General features: G+C 40.7%; 2 protein-coding genes across 3 annotated transcripts in view; both read left to right on the top strand.

Moving 5' to 3' along the window:
• The window catches only part of LOC121380130 (D-beta-hydroxybutyrate dehydrogenase, mitochondrial-like), a 31,732-nt gene extending 23,435 nt beyond the window's left edge, over positions 1–8,297 (top strand). The window contains exons 5-7 of the mRNA XM_041508911.1: positions 4,605–4,785; positions 5,947–6,177; positions 8,071–8,297. Coding sequence (XP_041364845.1) covers positions 4,605–4,785; positions 5,947–6,177; positions 8,071–8,139 — 481 coding nt within the window. The 3' untranslated portion in view covers positions 8,140–8,297. The remainder of the gene's footprint in view (positions 1–4,604; positions 4,786–5,946; positions 6,178–8,070) is intronic.
• Positions 8,298–18,041: 9,744 nt separating this feature from the next.
• Positions 18,042–20,120, top strand: part of LOC121378596 (sodium-coupled monocarboxylate transporter 1-like) — a 62,658-nt gene continuing 60,579 nt past the window's right edge. Inside the window, exon 1 of one of the 2 annotated variants that reach the window (XM_041506854.1) lies at positions 18,042–19,183. In XM_041506854.1, coding sequence (XP_041362788.1) covers positions 18,824–19,183 — 360 coding nt within the window. In that variant the 5' untranslated portion in view covers positions 18,042–18,823. The remainder of the gene's footprint in view (positions 19,184–20,120) is intronic. The other variant, XM_041506852.1, reaches the window with a different exon arrangement.

Genomic DNA, 20,120 nt, shown 5'->3' with positions numbered 1-20,120 from the left:
ATTAGTAACAAGATAACTAGAGGGTCCTCTAGCCGTGGTCATTAGTAACAAGATAACTAGAGGGTCCTCTAGCCGTGGTCATTAGTAACAAGATAACTAGAGGGTCCTCTAGCCGCGGTCATTAGTAACAAGATAACTAGAGGGTCCTCTAGCCGCGGTCATTAGTAACAAGATAACTAGAGGGTCCTCTAGCCGTGGTCATTAGTAACAAGATAACTAGAGGGTCCTCTAGCCGTGTCCATTAGTAACAAGATAACTAGAGGGTCCTCTAGCCGCGGTCATTAGTAACAAGATAACTAGAGGGTCCTCTAGCCGTGTCCATTAGTAACAAGATAACTAGAGGGTCCTCTAGCCGTGGTCATTAGTAGAGGGTCCTCTAGCCGTGGTCATTGGTACCAAGATAACTAGAGGGTCCTCTAGCCATTAGTAACAAGATAACTATTAGCCGGGTCCTCTAGTCCTCTAGCCGTGTCCATTAGTAACAAGATAACTAGAGGGTCCTCTAGCCGTGTCCATTAGTAACAAGATAACTAGAGGGTCCTCTAGCCGTGTCCATTAGTAACAAGATAACTAGAGGGTCCTCTAGCCGTGTCCATTAGTAACAAGATAACTAGAGGGTCCTCTAGCCGCGGTCATTAGTAACAAGATAACTAGAGGGTCCTCTAGCCGCGGTCATTAGTAACAAGATAACTAGAGGGTCCTCTAGCCGTGGTCATTAGTAACAAGATAACTAGAGGGTCCTCTAGCCGTGGTCATTAGTAACAAGATAACTAGAGGGTCCTCTAGCCGTGTCCATTAGTAACAAGATAACTAGAGGGTCCTCTAGCCGTGTCCATTAGTAACAAGATAACTAGAGGGTCCTCTAGCCGTGTCCATTAGTAACAAGATAACTAGAGGGTCCTCTAGCCGTGTCCATTAGTAACAAGATAACTAGAGGGTCCTCTAGCCGTGTCCATTAGTAACAAGATAACTAGAGGGTCCTCTAGCCGTGGTCATTAGTAACAAGATAACTAGAGGGTCCTCTAGCCGTGGTCATTAGTAACAAGATAACTAGAGGGTCCTCTAGCCGTGGTCATTAGTAACAAGATAACTAGAGGGTCCTCTAGCCGTGGTCATTAGTAACAAGATAACTAGAGGGTCCTCTAGCCGTGTCCATTAGTAACAAGATAACTAGAGGGTCCTCTAGCCGCGGTCATTAGTAACAAGATAACTAGAGGGTCCTCTAGCCGTGGTCATTAGTAACAAGATAACTAGAGGGTCCTCTAGCCGTGGTCATTAGTAACAAGATAACTAGAGGGTCCTCTAGCCGCGGTCATTAGTAACAAGATAACTAGAGGGTCCTCTAGCCGTGGTCATTAGTAACAAGATAACTAGAGGGTCCTCTAGTCATTAGTAACAAGATAACTAGAGGGTCCTCTAGCCGCCGGTCATTAGTAACAAGATAACTAGAGGGTCCTCTAGCCGTGTCCATTAGTAACAAGATAACTAGAGGGTCCTCTAGCCGCGGTCATTAGTAACAAGATAACTAGAGGGTCCTCTAGCCGTGGTCATTAGTAACAAGATAACTAGAGGGTCCTCTAGCCGTGGTCATTAGTAACAAGATAACTAGAGGGTCCTCTAGCCGTGTCCATTAGTAACAAGATAACTAGAGGGTCCTCTAGCCGTGGTCATTAGTACCAAGATAACTAGGATGTCCTCTAGCCGTGGTCATTAGTAACAAGATAACTAGAGGGTCCTCTAGCCGTGTCCATTAGTAACAAGATAACTAGAGTGTCCTCTAGCCGTGTCCATTAGTAACAAGATAACTAGAGGGTCCTCTAGCCGTGTCCATTAGTAACAAGATAACTAGAGGGTCCTCTAGCCGTGTCCATTAGTAACAAGATAACTAGAGGGTCCTCTAGCCGCGGTCATTAGTAACACGATAACTAGAGGGTCCTCTAGCCGTGGTCATTAGTAACAGGATAACTAGAGGGTCCTCTAGCCGTGGTCATTAGTAACAGGATAACTAGAGGGTGCTCTAGCCGTGTCCATTAGTAACAAGATAACTAGAGGGTCCTCTAGCCGTGTCCATTAGTAACAAGATAACTAGAGTGTCCTCTAGCCGTGTCCATTAGTAACAAGATAACTAGAGGGTCCTCTAGCCGTGTCCATTAGTAACAAGATAACTAGAGGGTCTTCTAGCCGTGTCCATTAGTAACAATATAACTAGAGGGTCCTCTAGCCGCGGTCATTAGTAACACGATAACTAGAGGGTCCTCTAGCCGTGGTCATTAGTAACAGGATAACTAGAGTGTCCTCTAGCCGCGGTCATTAGTAACAAGATAACTAGAGGGTCCTCTAGCCGTGGTCATTAGTAACACGATAACTAGAGTGTCCTCTAGCCGTGTCCATTAGTAACAAGATAACTAAAGGGTCCTCTAGCCGCGGTCATTAGTAACAAGATAACTAGAGGGTCCTCTAGCCGTGTCCATTAGTAACAAGATAACTAGAGGGTCCTCTAGCCGCGGTCATTAGTAACAAGATAACTAGAGGGTCCTCTAGCCGCGGTCATTAGTAACTAGATAACTAGAGGGTCCTCTAGCCGCGGTCATTAGTAACAAGGTCATTAGTAACAAGATAACTAAAGGGTCTTCTAGCCGTGTCCATTAGTAACAAGATAACTAGAGGGTCCTCTAGCCGTGTCCATTAGTAACAAGATAACTAGAGGGTCCTCTAGCCGTGGTCATTAGTAACAAGATAACTAGAGGGTCCTCTAGCCGCGGTCATTAGTAACAAGATAACTAGAGGGTCCTCTAGCCGCGGTCATTAGTAACAAGATAACTAGAGGGTCCTCTAGCCGTGGTCATTAGTAACAAGATAACTAGAGGGTCCTCTAGCCGCGGTCATTAGTAACAAGATAACTAGAGGGTCCTCTAGCCGTGTCCATTAGTAACAAGATAACTAGAGGGTCCTCTAGCCGTGGTCATTAGTAACAAGATAACTAGAGGGTCCTCTAGCCGTGTCCATTAGTAACAAGATAACTAGAGGGTCCTCTAGCCGTGTCCATTAGTAACAAGATAACTAGAGGGTCCTCTAGCCGTGGTCATTAGTAACAAGATAACTAGAGGGTCCTCTAGCCGTGGTCATTAGTAACAAGATAACTAGAGGGTCCTCTAGCCGTGTCCATTAGTAACAAGATAACTAGAGGGTCCTCTAGCCGTGGTCATTAGTAACAAGATAACTAGAGGGTCCTCTAGCCGTGGTCATTAGTAACAAGATAACTAGAGGGTCCTCTAGCCGTGGTCATTAGTAACAAGATAACTAGAGGGTCCTCTAGCCGTGGTCATTAGTAACAAGATAACTAGAGGGTCCTCTAGCCGTGGTCATTAGTAACAAGATAACTAGAGGGTCCTCTAGCCGTGGTCATTAGTAACAAGATAACTAGAGGGTCCTCTAGCCGTGGTCATTAGTAACAAGATAACTAGAGGGTCCTCTAGCCGTGGTCATTAGTAACAAGATAACTAGAGGGTCCTCTAGTAACAAGATAACGTCCTCTAGCCGTGGTCATTAGTAACAAGATAACTAGAGGGTCCTCTAGCCGTGTCCATTAGTAACAAGATAACTAGAGGGTCCTCTAGCCGTGGTCATTAGTAACAAGATAACTAGAGGGTCCTCTAGCCGTGGTCATTAGTAACAAGATAACTAGAGGGTCCTCTAGCCGTGTCCATTAGTAACGGTCATTAGATAACTAGAGGGTCCTCTAGCCGCGGTCATTAGTAACAAGATAACTAGAGGGTCCTCTAGCCGTGTCCATTAGTAACAAGATAACTAGAGGGTCCTCTAGCCGTGGTCATTAGTAACAAGATAACTAGAGGGTCCTCTCCATTAGTAACAAGATAACTAGAGGGTCCTCTAGCCGTGGTCATTAGTAACAAGATAACTAGAGGGTCCTCTAGCCCGGTCATTAGTAACAAGATAACTAGAGGGTCCTCTAGCCGGTCCTAACTAGAGGGTCCTCTAGTGGTCATTAGTAACAAGATAACTAGAGGGTCCTCTAGCCGCGGTCATTAGTAACAAGATAACTAGAGGGTCCTCTAGCCGCGGTCATTAGTAACAAGATAACTAGAGGGTCCTCTAGCCGTGGTCATTAGTAACAAGATAACTAGAGGGTCCTCCCGTGGTCATTAGTAACAAGATAACTAGAGGGTCCTCTAGGTCATTAGTAACAAGATAACTAGAGGGTCCTCTAGCCGTGGTCATTAGTAACAAGATAACTAGAGGGTCCTCTAGCCGTGGTCATTAGTAACAAGATAACTAGAGTGTCCTCTAGCCGTGTCCATTAGTAACAAGATAACTAGAGGGTCCTCTAGCCGTGGTCATTAGTAACAAGATAACTAGAGCCGTCCATTCTAGCCGTGGTCATTAGTAACAAGATAACTAGAGGGTCCTCTAGCCGTGAGTAACTAACTAGGGTCCTCTAGCCGTGTCCTCATTAGTAACAAGATAACTAGAGGGTCCTCTAGCCGTGGTCATTAGTAACAAGATAACTAGAGGGTCCTCTAGCCGTGTCCATTAGTAACAAGATAACTAGAGGGTCCTCTAGTCATTAGTAACAAGATAACTAGAATTGTGAACGTGACGAGCATCAAGGGCTTGATCTCGGACTACCACTCGTCTGCGTACGTTGTCACCAAGTACGGCGGAGAGGGGTTCTCAGACGCGCTGAGGGTGGAGATGAAGAGGTTCGGGGTGACCGTCTGTCTCGTCGAGCCCGGCAACTTCGGCGTCTCCACTGGAATGATGAACGTGAGTACCTGGCGACACTTGAGGATAGGCTACACATTCACTGTGAACAGAATAGGCTACTCACTCACTGTGAACACAATAGGCTACCCGTTCACTCTGAACAGAATAGGCTACACGTTCACTCTAAACAGAATAAGATACACGTACACTCTGAACAGAATAGGCTACTCACTCACTGTGAACACAATAGGCTACCCGTTCACTCTGAACAGAATAGGCTACACGTTCACTCTGAACAGAATAAGATACACGTACAATCTGAACAGAATAGGCTACCCATTCACTGTGAACAGAATAGGCTACCCGTTCACTTTGAACATAATAGGCTACTCGTTCACTGTGAATAGAATAGGCTACCCGTTCACTCTGAACAGAATAGGCTACACGTATACTCTGAACATAATATACTACACGTACATTCTGAACAGAATGGGCTACCCGTTAACTCTCAACAGAATAGGCCGTTCCCTCTGAACAGAATATACTACACGTACAATCGGAACACAATATGCTACATGTACACTATGAATATAATATGTTACATGTACACTATGAACACAATATGCTACATGTACACTATGAACATAATATGTTACATGTACACTGCACATAATACAGTAAATGTACACTCTGAACATAATACGTTACATGTACACTGCACATAATACAGTAAATGTACACTCTGAACATAATACGTTACATGTACACTGCACATAATACAGTAAATGTACACTCTGAACATAATACGTTACATGTACACTGCACATAATACAGTAAATGCACACTATGAACATAATACGTTACATGTACACTGCACATAATACAGTAAATGTACACTCTGAACATAGTATTATGCTATACGTCAATTGAACATATGATACATGTATATACTCTGGACATAATATGCTACATGTACACAATATAATATAGTAAATGTACACTCTGAACTTATTGTTACAGGTACATTCTGATCATAATATGCTACACATACACTCTGAACATAATAGACTACAACTACACTGAACATAATGTACTACACGTACACTGAACATACGGTACACGTATACCCTGATTAATACATACATATAGACTATGGAAATATTATACTTCTTGTATGTGATCAATGACACTACTATATGAGATATTAAAATGTTTTGCTAGAAAGACATACACAAGAAGAACTATGACAAGCAGTGGGAGGAAGCCCCGGACGACATTAAACAGCTATACGGATACGACTACTTGGAGAAGAAACTCGAACACACTGTGTCTGTAACAGCCAACCCGTCCATCGAGCCGGTCCTTGACGCCATGGAAGCTGCGCTGTTTCATCCGGACCCCGAAGTCAGATACGTCATTCCAGGAGGGGATGGTCTATTGGACAAATACACAGTACGTATCATTAGTGTGAATACTTAAGTCAGATATGTCATTCCAGGAGTGGATGGTCCATTAGACAAATACACAGTACGTATCTTTAGTGTGAATATTTAAGTCAGATACGTCATTCCAGGAGGGAATGGTCCATTGGACAAACACACAGTACGTATCATTAGTGTGAATACTTAAGTCAGATACGTCATTCCAGGAGGGGATGGTCTATTGGACAAATACACAGTACGTATCTTTAGTGTGAATATTTAAGTAAGATACGTCAGTCCAGGAGGGGATGGTCTACAGGAAAATTACACTGTACGTATCTTTAGTGTGAATATTTAAGTCAGATACTTCATTGCAGGAGGGGATGGTCTATTGGACAAATACACAGTATGTATCTTTAGTGTGAATATTTAAGTCAGATATGTCATTCTAGGAGGGGATGGTCTATTGGACAAATACACTGTACGTATCATTAGTGTGAATATTTAAGTCAGATATGTCATTCCAGGAGGGGATGGTCTATTGGACAAATACACAGTACGTATCATTAGTGTGAATACTTAAGTCAGATATGTCATTCCAGGAGGGGATGGTTTATTGGACAAATACACAGTACGTATCATTAGTGTGAATATTTAAGTCAGATATGTCATTCCAGGAGGGGATGGTCTATTGGACAAATACACAGTACGTATCATTAGTGTGAATACTTAAGTCAGATATGTCATTCCAGGAGTGGATGGTCCATTAGACAAATACACAGTACGTATCTTTAGTGTGAATATTTAAGTCAGATACGTCATTCCAGGAGGGGATGGTCCATTGGACAAATACACAGTACGTATCATTAGTGTGAATACTTAAGTCAGATACGTCATTCCAGGAGGGGATGGTCTATTGGACAAATACACAGTACGTATCTTTAGTGTGAATATTTAAGTAAGATACGTCAGTCCAGGAGGGGATGGTCTACAGGAAAATTACACTGTACGTATCTTTAGTGTGAATATTTAAGTCAGATACTTCATTGCAGGAGGGGATGGTCTACTGGACAAATACACAGTATGTATCTTTAGTGTGAATATTTAAGTCAGATATGTCATTCTAGGAGGGGATGGTCTATTGGACAAATACACTGTACGTATCTTTAGTGTGAATATTTACGTCCCATACATATATATGTAATATATATTTCGTGCTGACAATAAAGTATGAGAATAACAAACTGCTGTGAAAGAAAGGGAACCATGACCAGCACCTGCATTCTATCTTAGACTGGAATAATGAAAACTATCACTCGAAACAAATGCTATGCTGTAATGAAATCAGAGTTAAAGTTTGGTTTGTTTAACGACGCCACTAGAGAACATTGATTTATTAATAATCGGCTATTGGATGTCAAACATTTGCTAATTATTACATAAGGTCTTAGAGAGGAAACCCGCTTCATGTTTCAATTAGTAGCAAGGGATCTTTTATATCCACCATCCCACAGGGAAGATAGCACATACTACGGCCTTTGGAATACCAGTCGTGGTGTACTGGCTGGAATGAGAAATAGCCAAAATGGGTCCACCGTCGGGGATCGATCCTAAACCGACAGCGCATCAGACGAGCGCTTTACTACTGAACTACGTCCCTGCCACTCAATATACGGTTTTCATGTATTATGTTTTCACAAACATGTCTTATCAGTGGTAGCACATTTTGATTAACCACAATTCCTGACTGTTTTAAAGTTTTTAGGGATATTGTAGCTTCAACTGTAACTCAAAACAGTGTTATATTGCAGATTACACTAGTTTACAAAACTGTACAAATTAATGATTCCCAATCAACTAGTTAGTTAATGCATGTTCTATATATATTTTGTAAAATATCTTAATATTTTTTTTTTTTCCCCAGGTGTTTGCAACTCTTAAACATTATTTGCCATACAAAATGATGGACTACCTTGTTGAGAAGTATTGTTAATATATATTCGAGCTGGCAATAAAGTAGCAGACAAACAGCCTGCTATGAAAGAAAGGGGAACGGACCAGCACCTGCATTCTTTACACAGTATTCAACTGTCGAGGATGTAAACATGGGAGTTTTATTACAGAGAGCAATAAACACACTTTAAACAAATACTATCCGAGCTACAGTTTGTTTTCTTTAACGACACCACTAGAGCACACTGATTTATTATTAATCATCGCCTATTGGATGCCAAACATTTGGTAATTCTGATATATTATCTCAGAGAGGAAACTCGCTACATTTGTTTTTATTAGTAGCAAGGGATGTTATATATGCACCATCCCACAAACAGGATAGCACATGCCACGACCTTTAATATACCAGTCGTGGTACATTGGATAGAGCGAGAATTAACCCAATGGGCCCACAGACGGGAATTGATCCTAGAGCGACCACGCATGAGGCGAGCGCTTTACCACTGGGCTACGTCCCGCCCCACTGTGCTGTTATGAAATCAGAGAGTAGTAGGTACTTCAGTGGGGGGTGGGTGGGGTGGGGGACTCTGGCCTGGGGTTTTAATGGCCGTGAGATCCATCGCCCTACTGTATACTGCCAATTACAAGCAGTACTTTGCCACAGGAATATTAAAAACCGTGGAATGCACGGTCCTGCCTATAAGTCAATACAATACAATACAATACAAATACAACGTAACACAATGCACTGCAATACAATACAATACAAGAAACGACAAGACAAGACAATACAATCATTACTGGAACCTTTGTATGTGTACATTGTGTTAGGGGAACTTTTCCCATTAAAAACAAACATGAACTAGTTAAAATAACAATAAACATATGAACTACATCATAAGTTATAAGTCAATACACATTACAATCTTTGGTGCTAATCTGGTGCAGGGACGCGTGTGCATGAGGAGGGTTTAGGGGTCGAAACAGCTCCTTGCTCGAGCAACTTTAATACATATATATTATCAGGACGAGCATGATTCGACACCTCCATAAACGTTGCTCGCCATAGTCTAGACCTCACCCTGCATAATTCCCTGCACCCGCGCCTGTGATGACAGCGGGTTTCTTCTCTAGGACACTGGACCAAGTGTCATCACTATGACACCCAGTTATAGCTGCCGGCGGTTAATAAAGTTCTGGGGTGTTATCCAATCCATCAAACATTCCATAGATGTTCACACGGGTGTAGCTAAACGGTAGAGCGCTCATCTGACTTGCGATGGATCGCAGGATCGATCGTCCTCATTGGATTTCAGTTTTTTTTACCCGTTCCAACCCGTACTACACGACTGATATACCAAATGTCATGGCAGTTGCTGTTCTGACTGTGGCGAAGTGCATAATATAACGTATTCAATACAGTAGTAAATATGTGGCGGAAGCGAGCACATTTTGAAATGCCATATATATTAGACAGCGAATAGCAATACTTTAAAACAAGCTGAGGTGTCGTTAAAACAAACATTCCTTTCCTTTCTTGTGATTAAATATCAACAGCCGCTGGAAAGAAGGTTAAAGCTTGTTTTGTTTAACGACACCACTAGAGCACATTGAGCACATTGATTAATCAATCATCGGCAATCGGAGTCTTAGAGAGGAAACTCGCAACATTTTTCCATTAGTATCAAGGGATCTTTTATATGCACTTTCCCACGGCCTTTGACCAGTTGTGGTGCATTGGTTGGAACGAGAACAACTAATCAATTGAATGGATCCGCCGAGGTGGCTCGATCCTGTGACGCATGCACCTCAAGCGACCACTCAACCGACTGAGCTAAATCCCGCTCCATACTGGAAAGAAAGAGAAATGAATAATGCTCGTATAAATAGACTAAACAGACTGAGCTTCCACACGTGCGCTACAACAGCTTGCTCTGAACGTGCACGTAAAACCATTTGACCTTGAGCTTCCACAGTGTTACAGCTCGTGTCATGAGAATGTTTGTGTGAGATGAGACAAGATAAGATAAAATGTATTGCATTTAAACATTCCACATGGGAACAGGGTGCACAAAATAACATCAAAAGGTTGCAATATCAACAAACAATTAATGACTATAGTTTTATATACATATACTTAAGAATTGAACGTTATATTTACGACGTTCATGCGATGATAAACACCAACACAGTTTTACACACTGTACCGTATGAATGGCGTAGCGTGAAGTATGTAAAACGGTTTTGATTTTTATCATCGCATCACGTCAAAAATATAACGTTCAATTCTTATAATTCCAAATGCATTAATATTGCCATTATACAAAACTATACTAAAAAAAAAATCGAACTCTATTCCACAATAATTTACAACTGTATCAATACACAAATAAGGGAATTCCCTTAGAAAGTTACATCGTTTTTTCCCGTCAAATCTCTGATTCATTATAATGATTTACATGCGGTAAGGTTTTATAATTGTTAACTTTTAAGAATCAAATGTGGATAAAAAGTTACAAAATTTTAAATAACTGAACATCAACTGATAAAGCAAACAGGTTTTTTTTTCTCAAAAATATCAATCGATAATTAATTACGAATTGAACGATCTATATACTTAAATGGAAGATTTGTTGTAAAGCGGCTAGATTATGAATTTTGAACTAATTAACATAAGGGAGAGTGTCAAATTATTTAGAAGATTTATCAATTACTATAGTAAAATTGCAGTTGTCAAAAGTTGAATTAGTGAAAAGTGAATGTGATGACCGACTTGAAAGGGATAAAGGGATAAAATGTTTTCAGTGTTACCACTGTATCGGTACTCGGTTACAGCGAGAGTGGACTGTTGACGAGTTTTGTTACAGCGAGAGTGGACTGTTGACGAGTTTTGTTACAGCGAGAGTGGACTGTTGACGAGTTTTGTTACAGCGAGAGTGGACTGTTGACGAGTTTTGTTACAGCGAGAGTGGACTGTTGACGAGTTTTGTTACGGCGTGTTGCTTGTTTCTTGCACGAGCTCTGGTAGATTTTTTAACAATATTGTTTATGCTTATACGGTAACTTTTATATTTAATTATTCAAACCCCTCAGATATTATTTTTAACGTACCGTACATATGTGCACGTGTTTAATTTAGTGCATAATGATGAATAGCGTAGTTTAAAGTACTATTTAATACAGTGTCATGCAATATTGCATGCTAAAAAAAATGATCCGTAGAAAAATATGTCAGGATTACCTATGTTCAGTGTAACTTTCATACAAGCAATACATTTTGTGTATAGAATAAATATGTTAGCATTTATTGTCAAAACATTGCTTTAACATATCAGAAAATGCATGTTTATCTTTTTTAAATCACAACAGAACTGAAATGGAGTTTTGACGATTTCTATTTATAGGTTACGGCATTCTTCCAACGGTGTTACGACGTGTTTACGTTTGATTATGGATTTGTCATTCATTGATTAATCGGCTTTTATCAATAATGAAACTGATATATCAATGAACATTTCTTTGCTAGATGTCAAAGAAAACAATATCACCAATTCTGACAACTGATCACATTAACAACTGTAAACCTGTTATAACATTAACCCCAAATCAAAGGTTAGTGGAAAAAAAAGTGATCTTTGTACCTAATAAAGTCCGTTGACAGTAATTTAAAACGACATGTCATGACTAAGCATGAGAAGACAAATTCAGCTAGGACAAATGTTCGAGAAGATATTCCAGTAAATCTGATTTAAAGCAGCATGCTCCTTTCTCGCATGATGATGCCAAACTGCTATGTGAGGTGTGTTTCAAGGTGTATACAACTCGACAGTGACTTTTTATACACAAACAATGTCACCATGCTAATACATACAAGTATTCGTGTACATATTGTGATAAGACATACCGTGATAAGTGACTTTATTTCAGGCATTTGAATAACTATATCGGAAACAAGCCTTACAACTGCCCAATATGCTCAAAATAATTTGCATATGTTTCAAGTATGCGAAAACACAAAGGACCATGTATCGGTGATAACGCTGCAAAATTTGCATGCAAAGAATGCAGATCAAAACTCAAAACATCAGTGTCCCTGCAAGAACCCATGGTTGGTAAGCATGGTGACATGAACAAAATATGTGAATGTCGTAAAACCTCAGTGTCCCTGCAAGATCACATGGTTGGTAAGCATGGTGACATGAACAAAATGTGTGGATGTCATAAAACATCAGTGTCCCTGCAAGATCACATGGTTGGTAAACATGGTGACATGAACAAAATATGTGGATTATTTGACCATTTTAAAAGATAAAACATAGTTGATAATGAATATAGTTTTGTCATTTCTAAAATTCAGAAGTGCATTCAATTTATATATCGGATAATCCCATCCGAATATGGGCGAGGATCTTGAAGCTAGCCATATGGTGGAATTGGCGAACTGGTCTTGTTGCCATTGCAGATTGGTCGACACTAGGCACAGCTGTTTTGTTGTCGTTCAATCAAATCAAAACTCTGATTTCTGCAAGATATATACACACACGAGTATACATATATACACGTAAACTCGTACACACACATACCCAGTTTATTGTGGTTTATTTTAAACCCTTAGGAAAATTAAGATAATATACACAGAAAGAGAGAGAGAGAGAGAGAGAGAGAGAGAGAGAGAGAGAGAGAGAGAGAGAGAGAGAGAGAGAGAGAGAATTTAGTATTAACAATAAATTCTGAAACAAATATGTCAAAAATCGTAAACACTCCGTAGTTCAGACTTTAAAAATCAACAACAGTTCGTCTCCAGACAGTAAACGTTCCGTAACATTTTCAATAATTGTATTAATCTAATTTAGTCATAAATACTATATTTTTGTCATAAATACTATATTTTTGTCATAATGGCGGCTTTTGCTGAGAGTTATGATATACATATATATATATATATATATGTATTCTACTTTAGTTATAACTTTTAAACAATTAATAAACAGGAAACGTTATTAAATAATATTGATATGATTAATGGACATTTCCTGTAAATATACGTCCAAATCTGTATAATACTACATAATATGTATTCATTTTAAAGAGTATAACATGTGTTTTTTTCTATACTTCAATGTAAATAGAGGTTTTACCTATGTTTTTGTCGTCTGTTCGATAGCAACAGCCACAGCCAGTGCTCATTGTACTCAAATCGGTAAAATGTAAAAATGTCGGTATCGAAAACAAGCAACACACCGTAACAAAAATCGTCAACCGAGCACCGATAGAGTGGTTACTGTGTGTGTGGATTTCAGAGGAATTTTGTGATTGTGTGATATTATTCTCGGAAATGACAGGTCGCATAATTGTGCATGAAGGCATATGATGTGTTTTCTCGCGTGTAAGTTGTCGATTTGGTGTTTTTGTCAAATGTGAAATAGCTGCGCTCATGTCTCTCTTTTTTGATTTGTTGAGCATTCTCTGCTATAACTTCTAATAGAAGCTTCATTTTTGTGGCCTGTCATATACATTATGTGTCTCAGTTCAAAACCGGAGTCGTTTAAAACCTAAATTGCGGTGGCTTAATGTAAAGTATCCACCAAAACTTTCGTGACATTGTGATTGTCGTCTGTCACTGTCACTCACAGTGAGACGATATAGAGATAAAAATAGAAACGATGGAATCCTCGGGGATTCCGTTGTTGACGTAATTGATAAACAGTAGTCCCCGTAACACAATCTGTTTTCATTTGTTTACCGAACAAGTGCAGTTTTCACGTTCATGGAAGAATGAACGTTGTCTTTTTAGATCACGTGATAGCATTTTAACCAGTCCAGACGCCTATTACAAAACAGTAATTATAAAATGGAATTATATGTATATCACTACTACAGTCTATTCATTATACTGGAAAACCAACTTGCATATAACACCCATGCTGGCTGGGTCCTGAATTTTCAGAATGAGTGGTGGGTCAGGTTCTCGTCTGAGGTTGATGTCATCACAGAATTAACTTTAATATCTATGTACTTAATGGTTAGTTAAGCATTTAGCCTTTCTTTATGGCTGATATACATATTATGACGTATTAATATCATAAACATAAACAATTTAATTTTAACGAATTATAGAAGGGCGTACAACTGATTCGTGTGCAGGAAATTATGCCCAGGCGAAGGAAGGGAAAGGAGGGGGGGGGGGGGGGTATAGACTGGCGAATGAAGTTTCTAGGAGGTTCGGGTCATCATCTCCTCCAATTTAGTTTTTTAAATCGCTTGTAACAGGAGAGGTGGGTTTCGACCGTCGAAACTCCCCTCCTCATCTGCACACGCGCCTGTACATGAACAAAAACCTATTTAAATGCATCATTGTTGTGGTGAAGCTGGAACTCGCTGTGTTCCTGTGTCGGTCGGTTAGTGAACTCTGCCGACCTGAACTATCCATTACACTGACCGCATTTGTGTATGGCGGATATATGGGTCCACTAGCACTGAAGTCAGTAGAGTTCTGTTACACCAAACCGATTCCCATAGCCCGAGTCTCTGCCGTTCGAGAGCTAGACGCACATTTTGCACGGTTATAATCGCTCTCCAAGTCTTGGCTCTCTAACGGCAGAGTACTCGGGCTACAATTCCTGTTTACGAAAATGTTAACATTTTCTACTAAAACGGAAATTAGCCATTTATCACTACACCTCAGCAGTACACACACAGGGCCGAATTTACGAAGCCAGATTTTCATAAACGCAAGTGTTTAAACATTGGCAACTGTAAGTCAAAAACACGCTTTGTAAATCCGGCCCACGATGTTCCGCACCTCACATATATAATCTAGTTTACCTTCAAGAAAATGGGGTGACACATGAGACTTAAAGAATGTTTGTTTTTTTATTAACATCCCTTGTTTAAAATCAGAATATCGCAGTTCTGTTTGTGATGTATCTTGTGCAGGTTTCAACCTCTAGTGCATTCTGTACAAGAAATGTGTAATAACGGCAACAGAAAAATCAACGTCCACTGAGGGGATTCGAACCAGAGACTCTCAGTACGAGAATCCAGCGCTCTACCATTAGAGACAATAGGGGAATTCCCACTAGCTACTGCCGCCTTTTTTTTTCTCCAGCAAGAGTGTTACATAAATAAAAGTAAATTAATTTATTGCAGGGTTTCTGCCAGAGGAGGGTACGACGGGTAAAATTACGTATCCTAAAAACTGGGGAATTTATAATTTTTAGAAAGATTATAGTAAAAAACCTGCTGTTTAAAATTCGTCAAAATACATAAAATACAGTGACAATTAAAAGAATTTCCAACCCGATAACCACTTAGTAGGGACACTTAATATTTGTTTTATTTTTACTAAGTACCCTCAACTTATTTTCTGACAGAAAACCTGCACTGGGATTAGATAATGGGATATTACTGACCAATAATCAGTGTCACATATTACTACATATTCTTCGTGAAATAATTGTCTTTTTCATTAGATAAAGCTCGTGGCAACTGAAATTGTATTTCAGTCCGGACATAAACATGATACGAAATGGAAGCTCGTTTAATATCCTGTACATATATAAGAGCCGCAGCTGCTGTACATATTAAATTTTGATGGCGACTTTGTAATGGAGCTATCTCATTCTGTTCTAGTTATTAACTTTTAACCGCGAAATGACCACATGACCCCTTGTGTCAAAGAACAAGACGTTCGAGGTTGGTAAAGAGCGATGTAGAGATTTCTGTAAATAGTTTACAGCATTCCGGCAGTCAGCAAACACGGTGGTCCTCGTGATTCTCGTGTGAAAGGGCAGTCGTCGACAACTCACGAAAACCAGCATCGGTTATACAGCGCAGTGGACAAGACATCGGGTTTAACACTGACAGGTATTAGAATCGCACCCCGGTATGGGCGTCAACCCAGAGCGAGTGAGCATTGTTTCTCATAAACGCCCGTTGGATAAAACACTGTGTGAGACTTTTTTTGATATCACACTGATATCCCAAATGTTGCTGATCGATTTAATAAAGACATCCGACTGGCTGTTCGATAATGATGACCAAGACGCCAAAGCCACACCATCCAATGAAGTTAACACTACTGAAACTGGTTGTACTATGGCTCGTAAGTTAAGTGAGCACGTGTACGAATCCGCATTAAACAAGTGGTATTTTAAATCTGTTTTTTAAGGATATGTTAGAAGAATCAACACTATGGTGATGTGCAGTTTCGCTTGTCAACATTAGTGATCAAAACAGTATGGAATACTCACAGCGGCACACTTGTCTCATACACACAAATCATTAGATACAATTTGTTTTACGGACAGGATAAGCGTACGAGACGGGAGGGGGTGGGGGGATAAGGCAACTGTCCCTTACCCCTAGTGCTGGAGTACATCCTCAAATGCGGCAAAAACAATGGAGATATTCCTACTAAATGTTGTAACCTGAGACCTTTTTAACATGTATTCCATCATTCTGCCAGCACAATTAGTTGTAATCCATGTGAAAATTCGTAGTGATTAGTTTGCACCCCTATATAGCTGTTAGGCAGTATGTTGTTATCCAGATTCGAGCATATTTGTTTAATTCAGGCAAAATCCAGCCCGTCCCTCCTTACAAAAATGGGAGCTCGTACGCCTATGTTTGTCAGTATATAACCGTACGAAAGCGATTTTAGTAAAAGTGATATCTAACGAAAACAAGTTTGATATTTTATTTATTACCCATTTTCAAAGAATGTAATGATTACATGAACATCCGTAAATTCCAGCATTTTAAGTAAGTAAACATATTGGACTGACGCGAACTGATATCAAAAGCCTCTGCTCTACAGTTTAATCTCGCGTCGCCGCTTTACATAGTTTACAGTTAAAGCTTACGTTTGTTTAACGACACCAATGGACTAATAATTATTAATCATCGGCTATTTGATATCAAACACGTGGTAATTCTGACATGTGCTCTTCAGAGGAAAGAAACCCGCTACAGCAAAGGGATCTTTTATATGCACTTTAATTCTCACAGACAGGACAGCACATACCACGACCTTTAATAAAGCAATTGCGAGGCACTGGCTGGTGGAGGAAAATAATGTAATAGTGACAATGCACTTCCTATCTAATAGATGATATTTACTTTAGACAGGACAGTACACATCATGGCCTTTGATGTAGCAGGCGAAGAAACACAGGTTGCCATGACAACAAACCCCGAAAACGTAGATAAGGATCCCGGTGACCCATAACACCAAAGTCGAGTGCATCTAAGCTGCACCCTACATACTTTTTCCGTTGACGCTATTAGTCATTTAGAATTTGCGAAACTTCACATTTCACTTTTTACAGAAAAACAAACTTATGAATGTAAATGTCAGCGATATTAAGGAAGCGTGAACAACTTGGTGGTAAAACGAAGAGGACGCTAATTTACATATGACGTAGTCTGCATGGTGTTTGTTACATCGTTTGTTTTATGACACACTACACAACAATATTTAATAACTTTAATGTTAGATGATATTACAAGAGCGATGATAGTTTACAGTATTAAATAGTTAGTAGTTTGATTGGGAGATGGATGATACTTTCTGTACAACTTGGTTGACTAATTCCAGATACACGTACCGGTATGCGTGCATACGTGTGCGCTAGCATATCCGTCATCTACCACTTTAAAACAAACAAACAAACAGTCAAAAAAAAAAAAAAAAAAAACGATAGAAAAGAAAGAAACCCCCCCCCCCCCAAATAAATAAAAAGCCCGAGGCACAACAATTTGTGTTAAAAAAACAAACAAGCGTGAAATGCGTTTTAGTATTAACCAAACGTGATGAAGAATTGTATAATAAGAATATACGGACCTACTACGCAAATGAGACCGAGACAGACAGAGACAAACAGACGGACACGCAGTCAGAACGACAGACAAACAGACAGCCGGATTGATGGGGGATATAAAACATGACTTAATATTTACTACTTAGCCTGGAGCGGTACTCAAGACATTCTAGTTAATGCTGTATTTACTGCTTTTCATTGTATGCTCAAGTTGTTGACAGATAAACTCAGATATTAAAGCGACCAGTGAAGCAGTAATCATTTTACCGTGTTCTGTATACGGACGTTAACGACACGAGAGCGTTTGCAAGAGATATACCTATTAAACACCTTTCTTCTCAGTACCTGGATTCGAACCCAGTACCGACCAGGTTTATATGCAAGATGTACAAGAGTGCCCATTTTCCCTGCAGCAGCTGGATTCAAACCCAGCAAGTCCGTTCATTTAACCACCCATCCGTCAAGGCCGGTCCAGAATGATACGCCGCGATCTCGGTCGCTGTGGCCCTATTCAACGAAATGGGTTTGTTGCCACTCTCTGTAAAACTCATTGAACGGCGGCGCTGATAATGACCTTACTGGTTTGACCCAGCTTCCTGAATTGAAAGCGTTACACAAGGTAAGAACGTCAGTAAGAAACAACGGTCGGCCGACCTGGGCCAATAGGTAGTAAACTGTCTACCACCACCACCGCTTAGCGCTGCTCTGGCAGTTTGTTGAACGACTGAGACATCATCCATCACTTTACGTAATCCAAACATTCTGAAATCCGTTTGTTGACATCCCACCAAAAAACCCCTGTGAATACCTTCATACGTGAATGCGATATTCGAGGTTGTTATTGTTTTTATGAAATTATACATTTGATCGCTTTGAAAGAAAAACAAAAACCACGCCAAGATGGGTTACAGCTTCGAAACTGGCATTACCAAAGTGTTAACCACGGTGGACTATGTGATATTCGCTCTCATCCTCAGCATTTCTGCCGGGATCGGCATCTTCTACGCCATCAAAGACCGGCGACGTAAGAACATCCAGGATTTCCTGATGGCGGGCCGCAACATGAGCGTGGCCCCGGTGGCCTTATCGTTGGTGGCCAGCTTCATGAGCGCCATCACGTTGCTAGGCACCCCAGCCGAGATGTACAACTACACGACGATGTACTGGTACATTGGGATCTCCTACTTCTTCGTGGCTTACGGTTCCGCCCACATCTACCTGCCAATCTTCTACCACCTGAGGGTGACCAGTCTGTATGAGGTCAGTGATTGAGCTTTTATAGCACTTGTTAAACCAGTTATTAAACCTTATTAAACCAATTACTTCTTCTTTTACCACCTCCTCTCCTCCTCCTCTCCTCCCCTTCTTCTTCTTCTTCTTCTCAGACTCGTCCTTTCCCTCTTTCTCCTAATACTCCTGCAGATCCTACTCCTGCTCGTACTCATCCTGCTCTTGCTGCTCCTCTCCTACTCCTTCTACTACTACTACTCTTGCACCTTCTCCTACACCTACTCCTACCCCTGTACCTACTCCGGTACCCACTCCTACACCTACTCCTATTCCTGTACCTACTCCTACACCTACTCCCGCACCTACACCCGTACCTACTCCTACACCTACTCCTATACATACTCCTGTACCACCTCCTGTACCTACTCCTATACCTACTCCTATACCTACTCCTGTACCTACTCCTGCACTTACTCCTACGCCTACTCCTGTACCTACTCCTACTCCTGTACCTACCCCTGTACCTACTCCGGTACCCACTCCTACACCTACTCCCGCACCTACACCTACTCCCGCACCTACACCCGTACCTACTCCTACACCTACTCCTGCACCTACTCCTGCACCTACTCCTATACCTACTCCTGTACCTACTCCTGCACTTACTCCTACACCTACTCCTGCACCTACTCCTGTACCTACTCCGACACCTACTCCTGTACCTACTCCTGACCTGTACCTACTCCTGTACCTACTCCTGTACCTACTGCTACTCCTGTACCTACTCCTGTACCTACTCCTACTCCTGTACCTACTCCTACTCCTGTACCTACTCCTACTCCTGTACCTACTCCTGTACCTACTCCTACTCCTGTACCTACTCCTGTACCTACTCCTATACCTACTCCTGTACCTACTGCTACTCCTGTACCCACTCCTGTACCTACTCCTACTCCTGTACCTACTC

The sequence above is a fragment of the Gigantopelta aegis genome, chromosome 8, assembly GCF_016097555.1.
Source record: "Gigantopelta aegis isolate Gae_Host chromosome 8, Gae_host_genome, whole genome shotgun sequence".
In the NCBI taxonomy this organism is placed as follows: Eukaryota; Metazoa; Mollusca; class Gastropoda; order Neomphalida; family Peltospiridae; genus Gigantopelta; species Gigantopelta aegis.
Note: the sequence above shows the minus strand (reverse complement) of the source record. Positions and strands in the feature narration are given on the sequence as shown.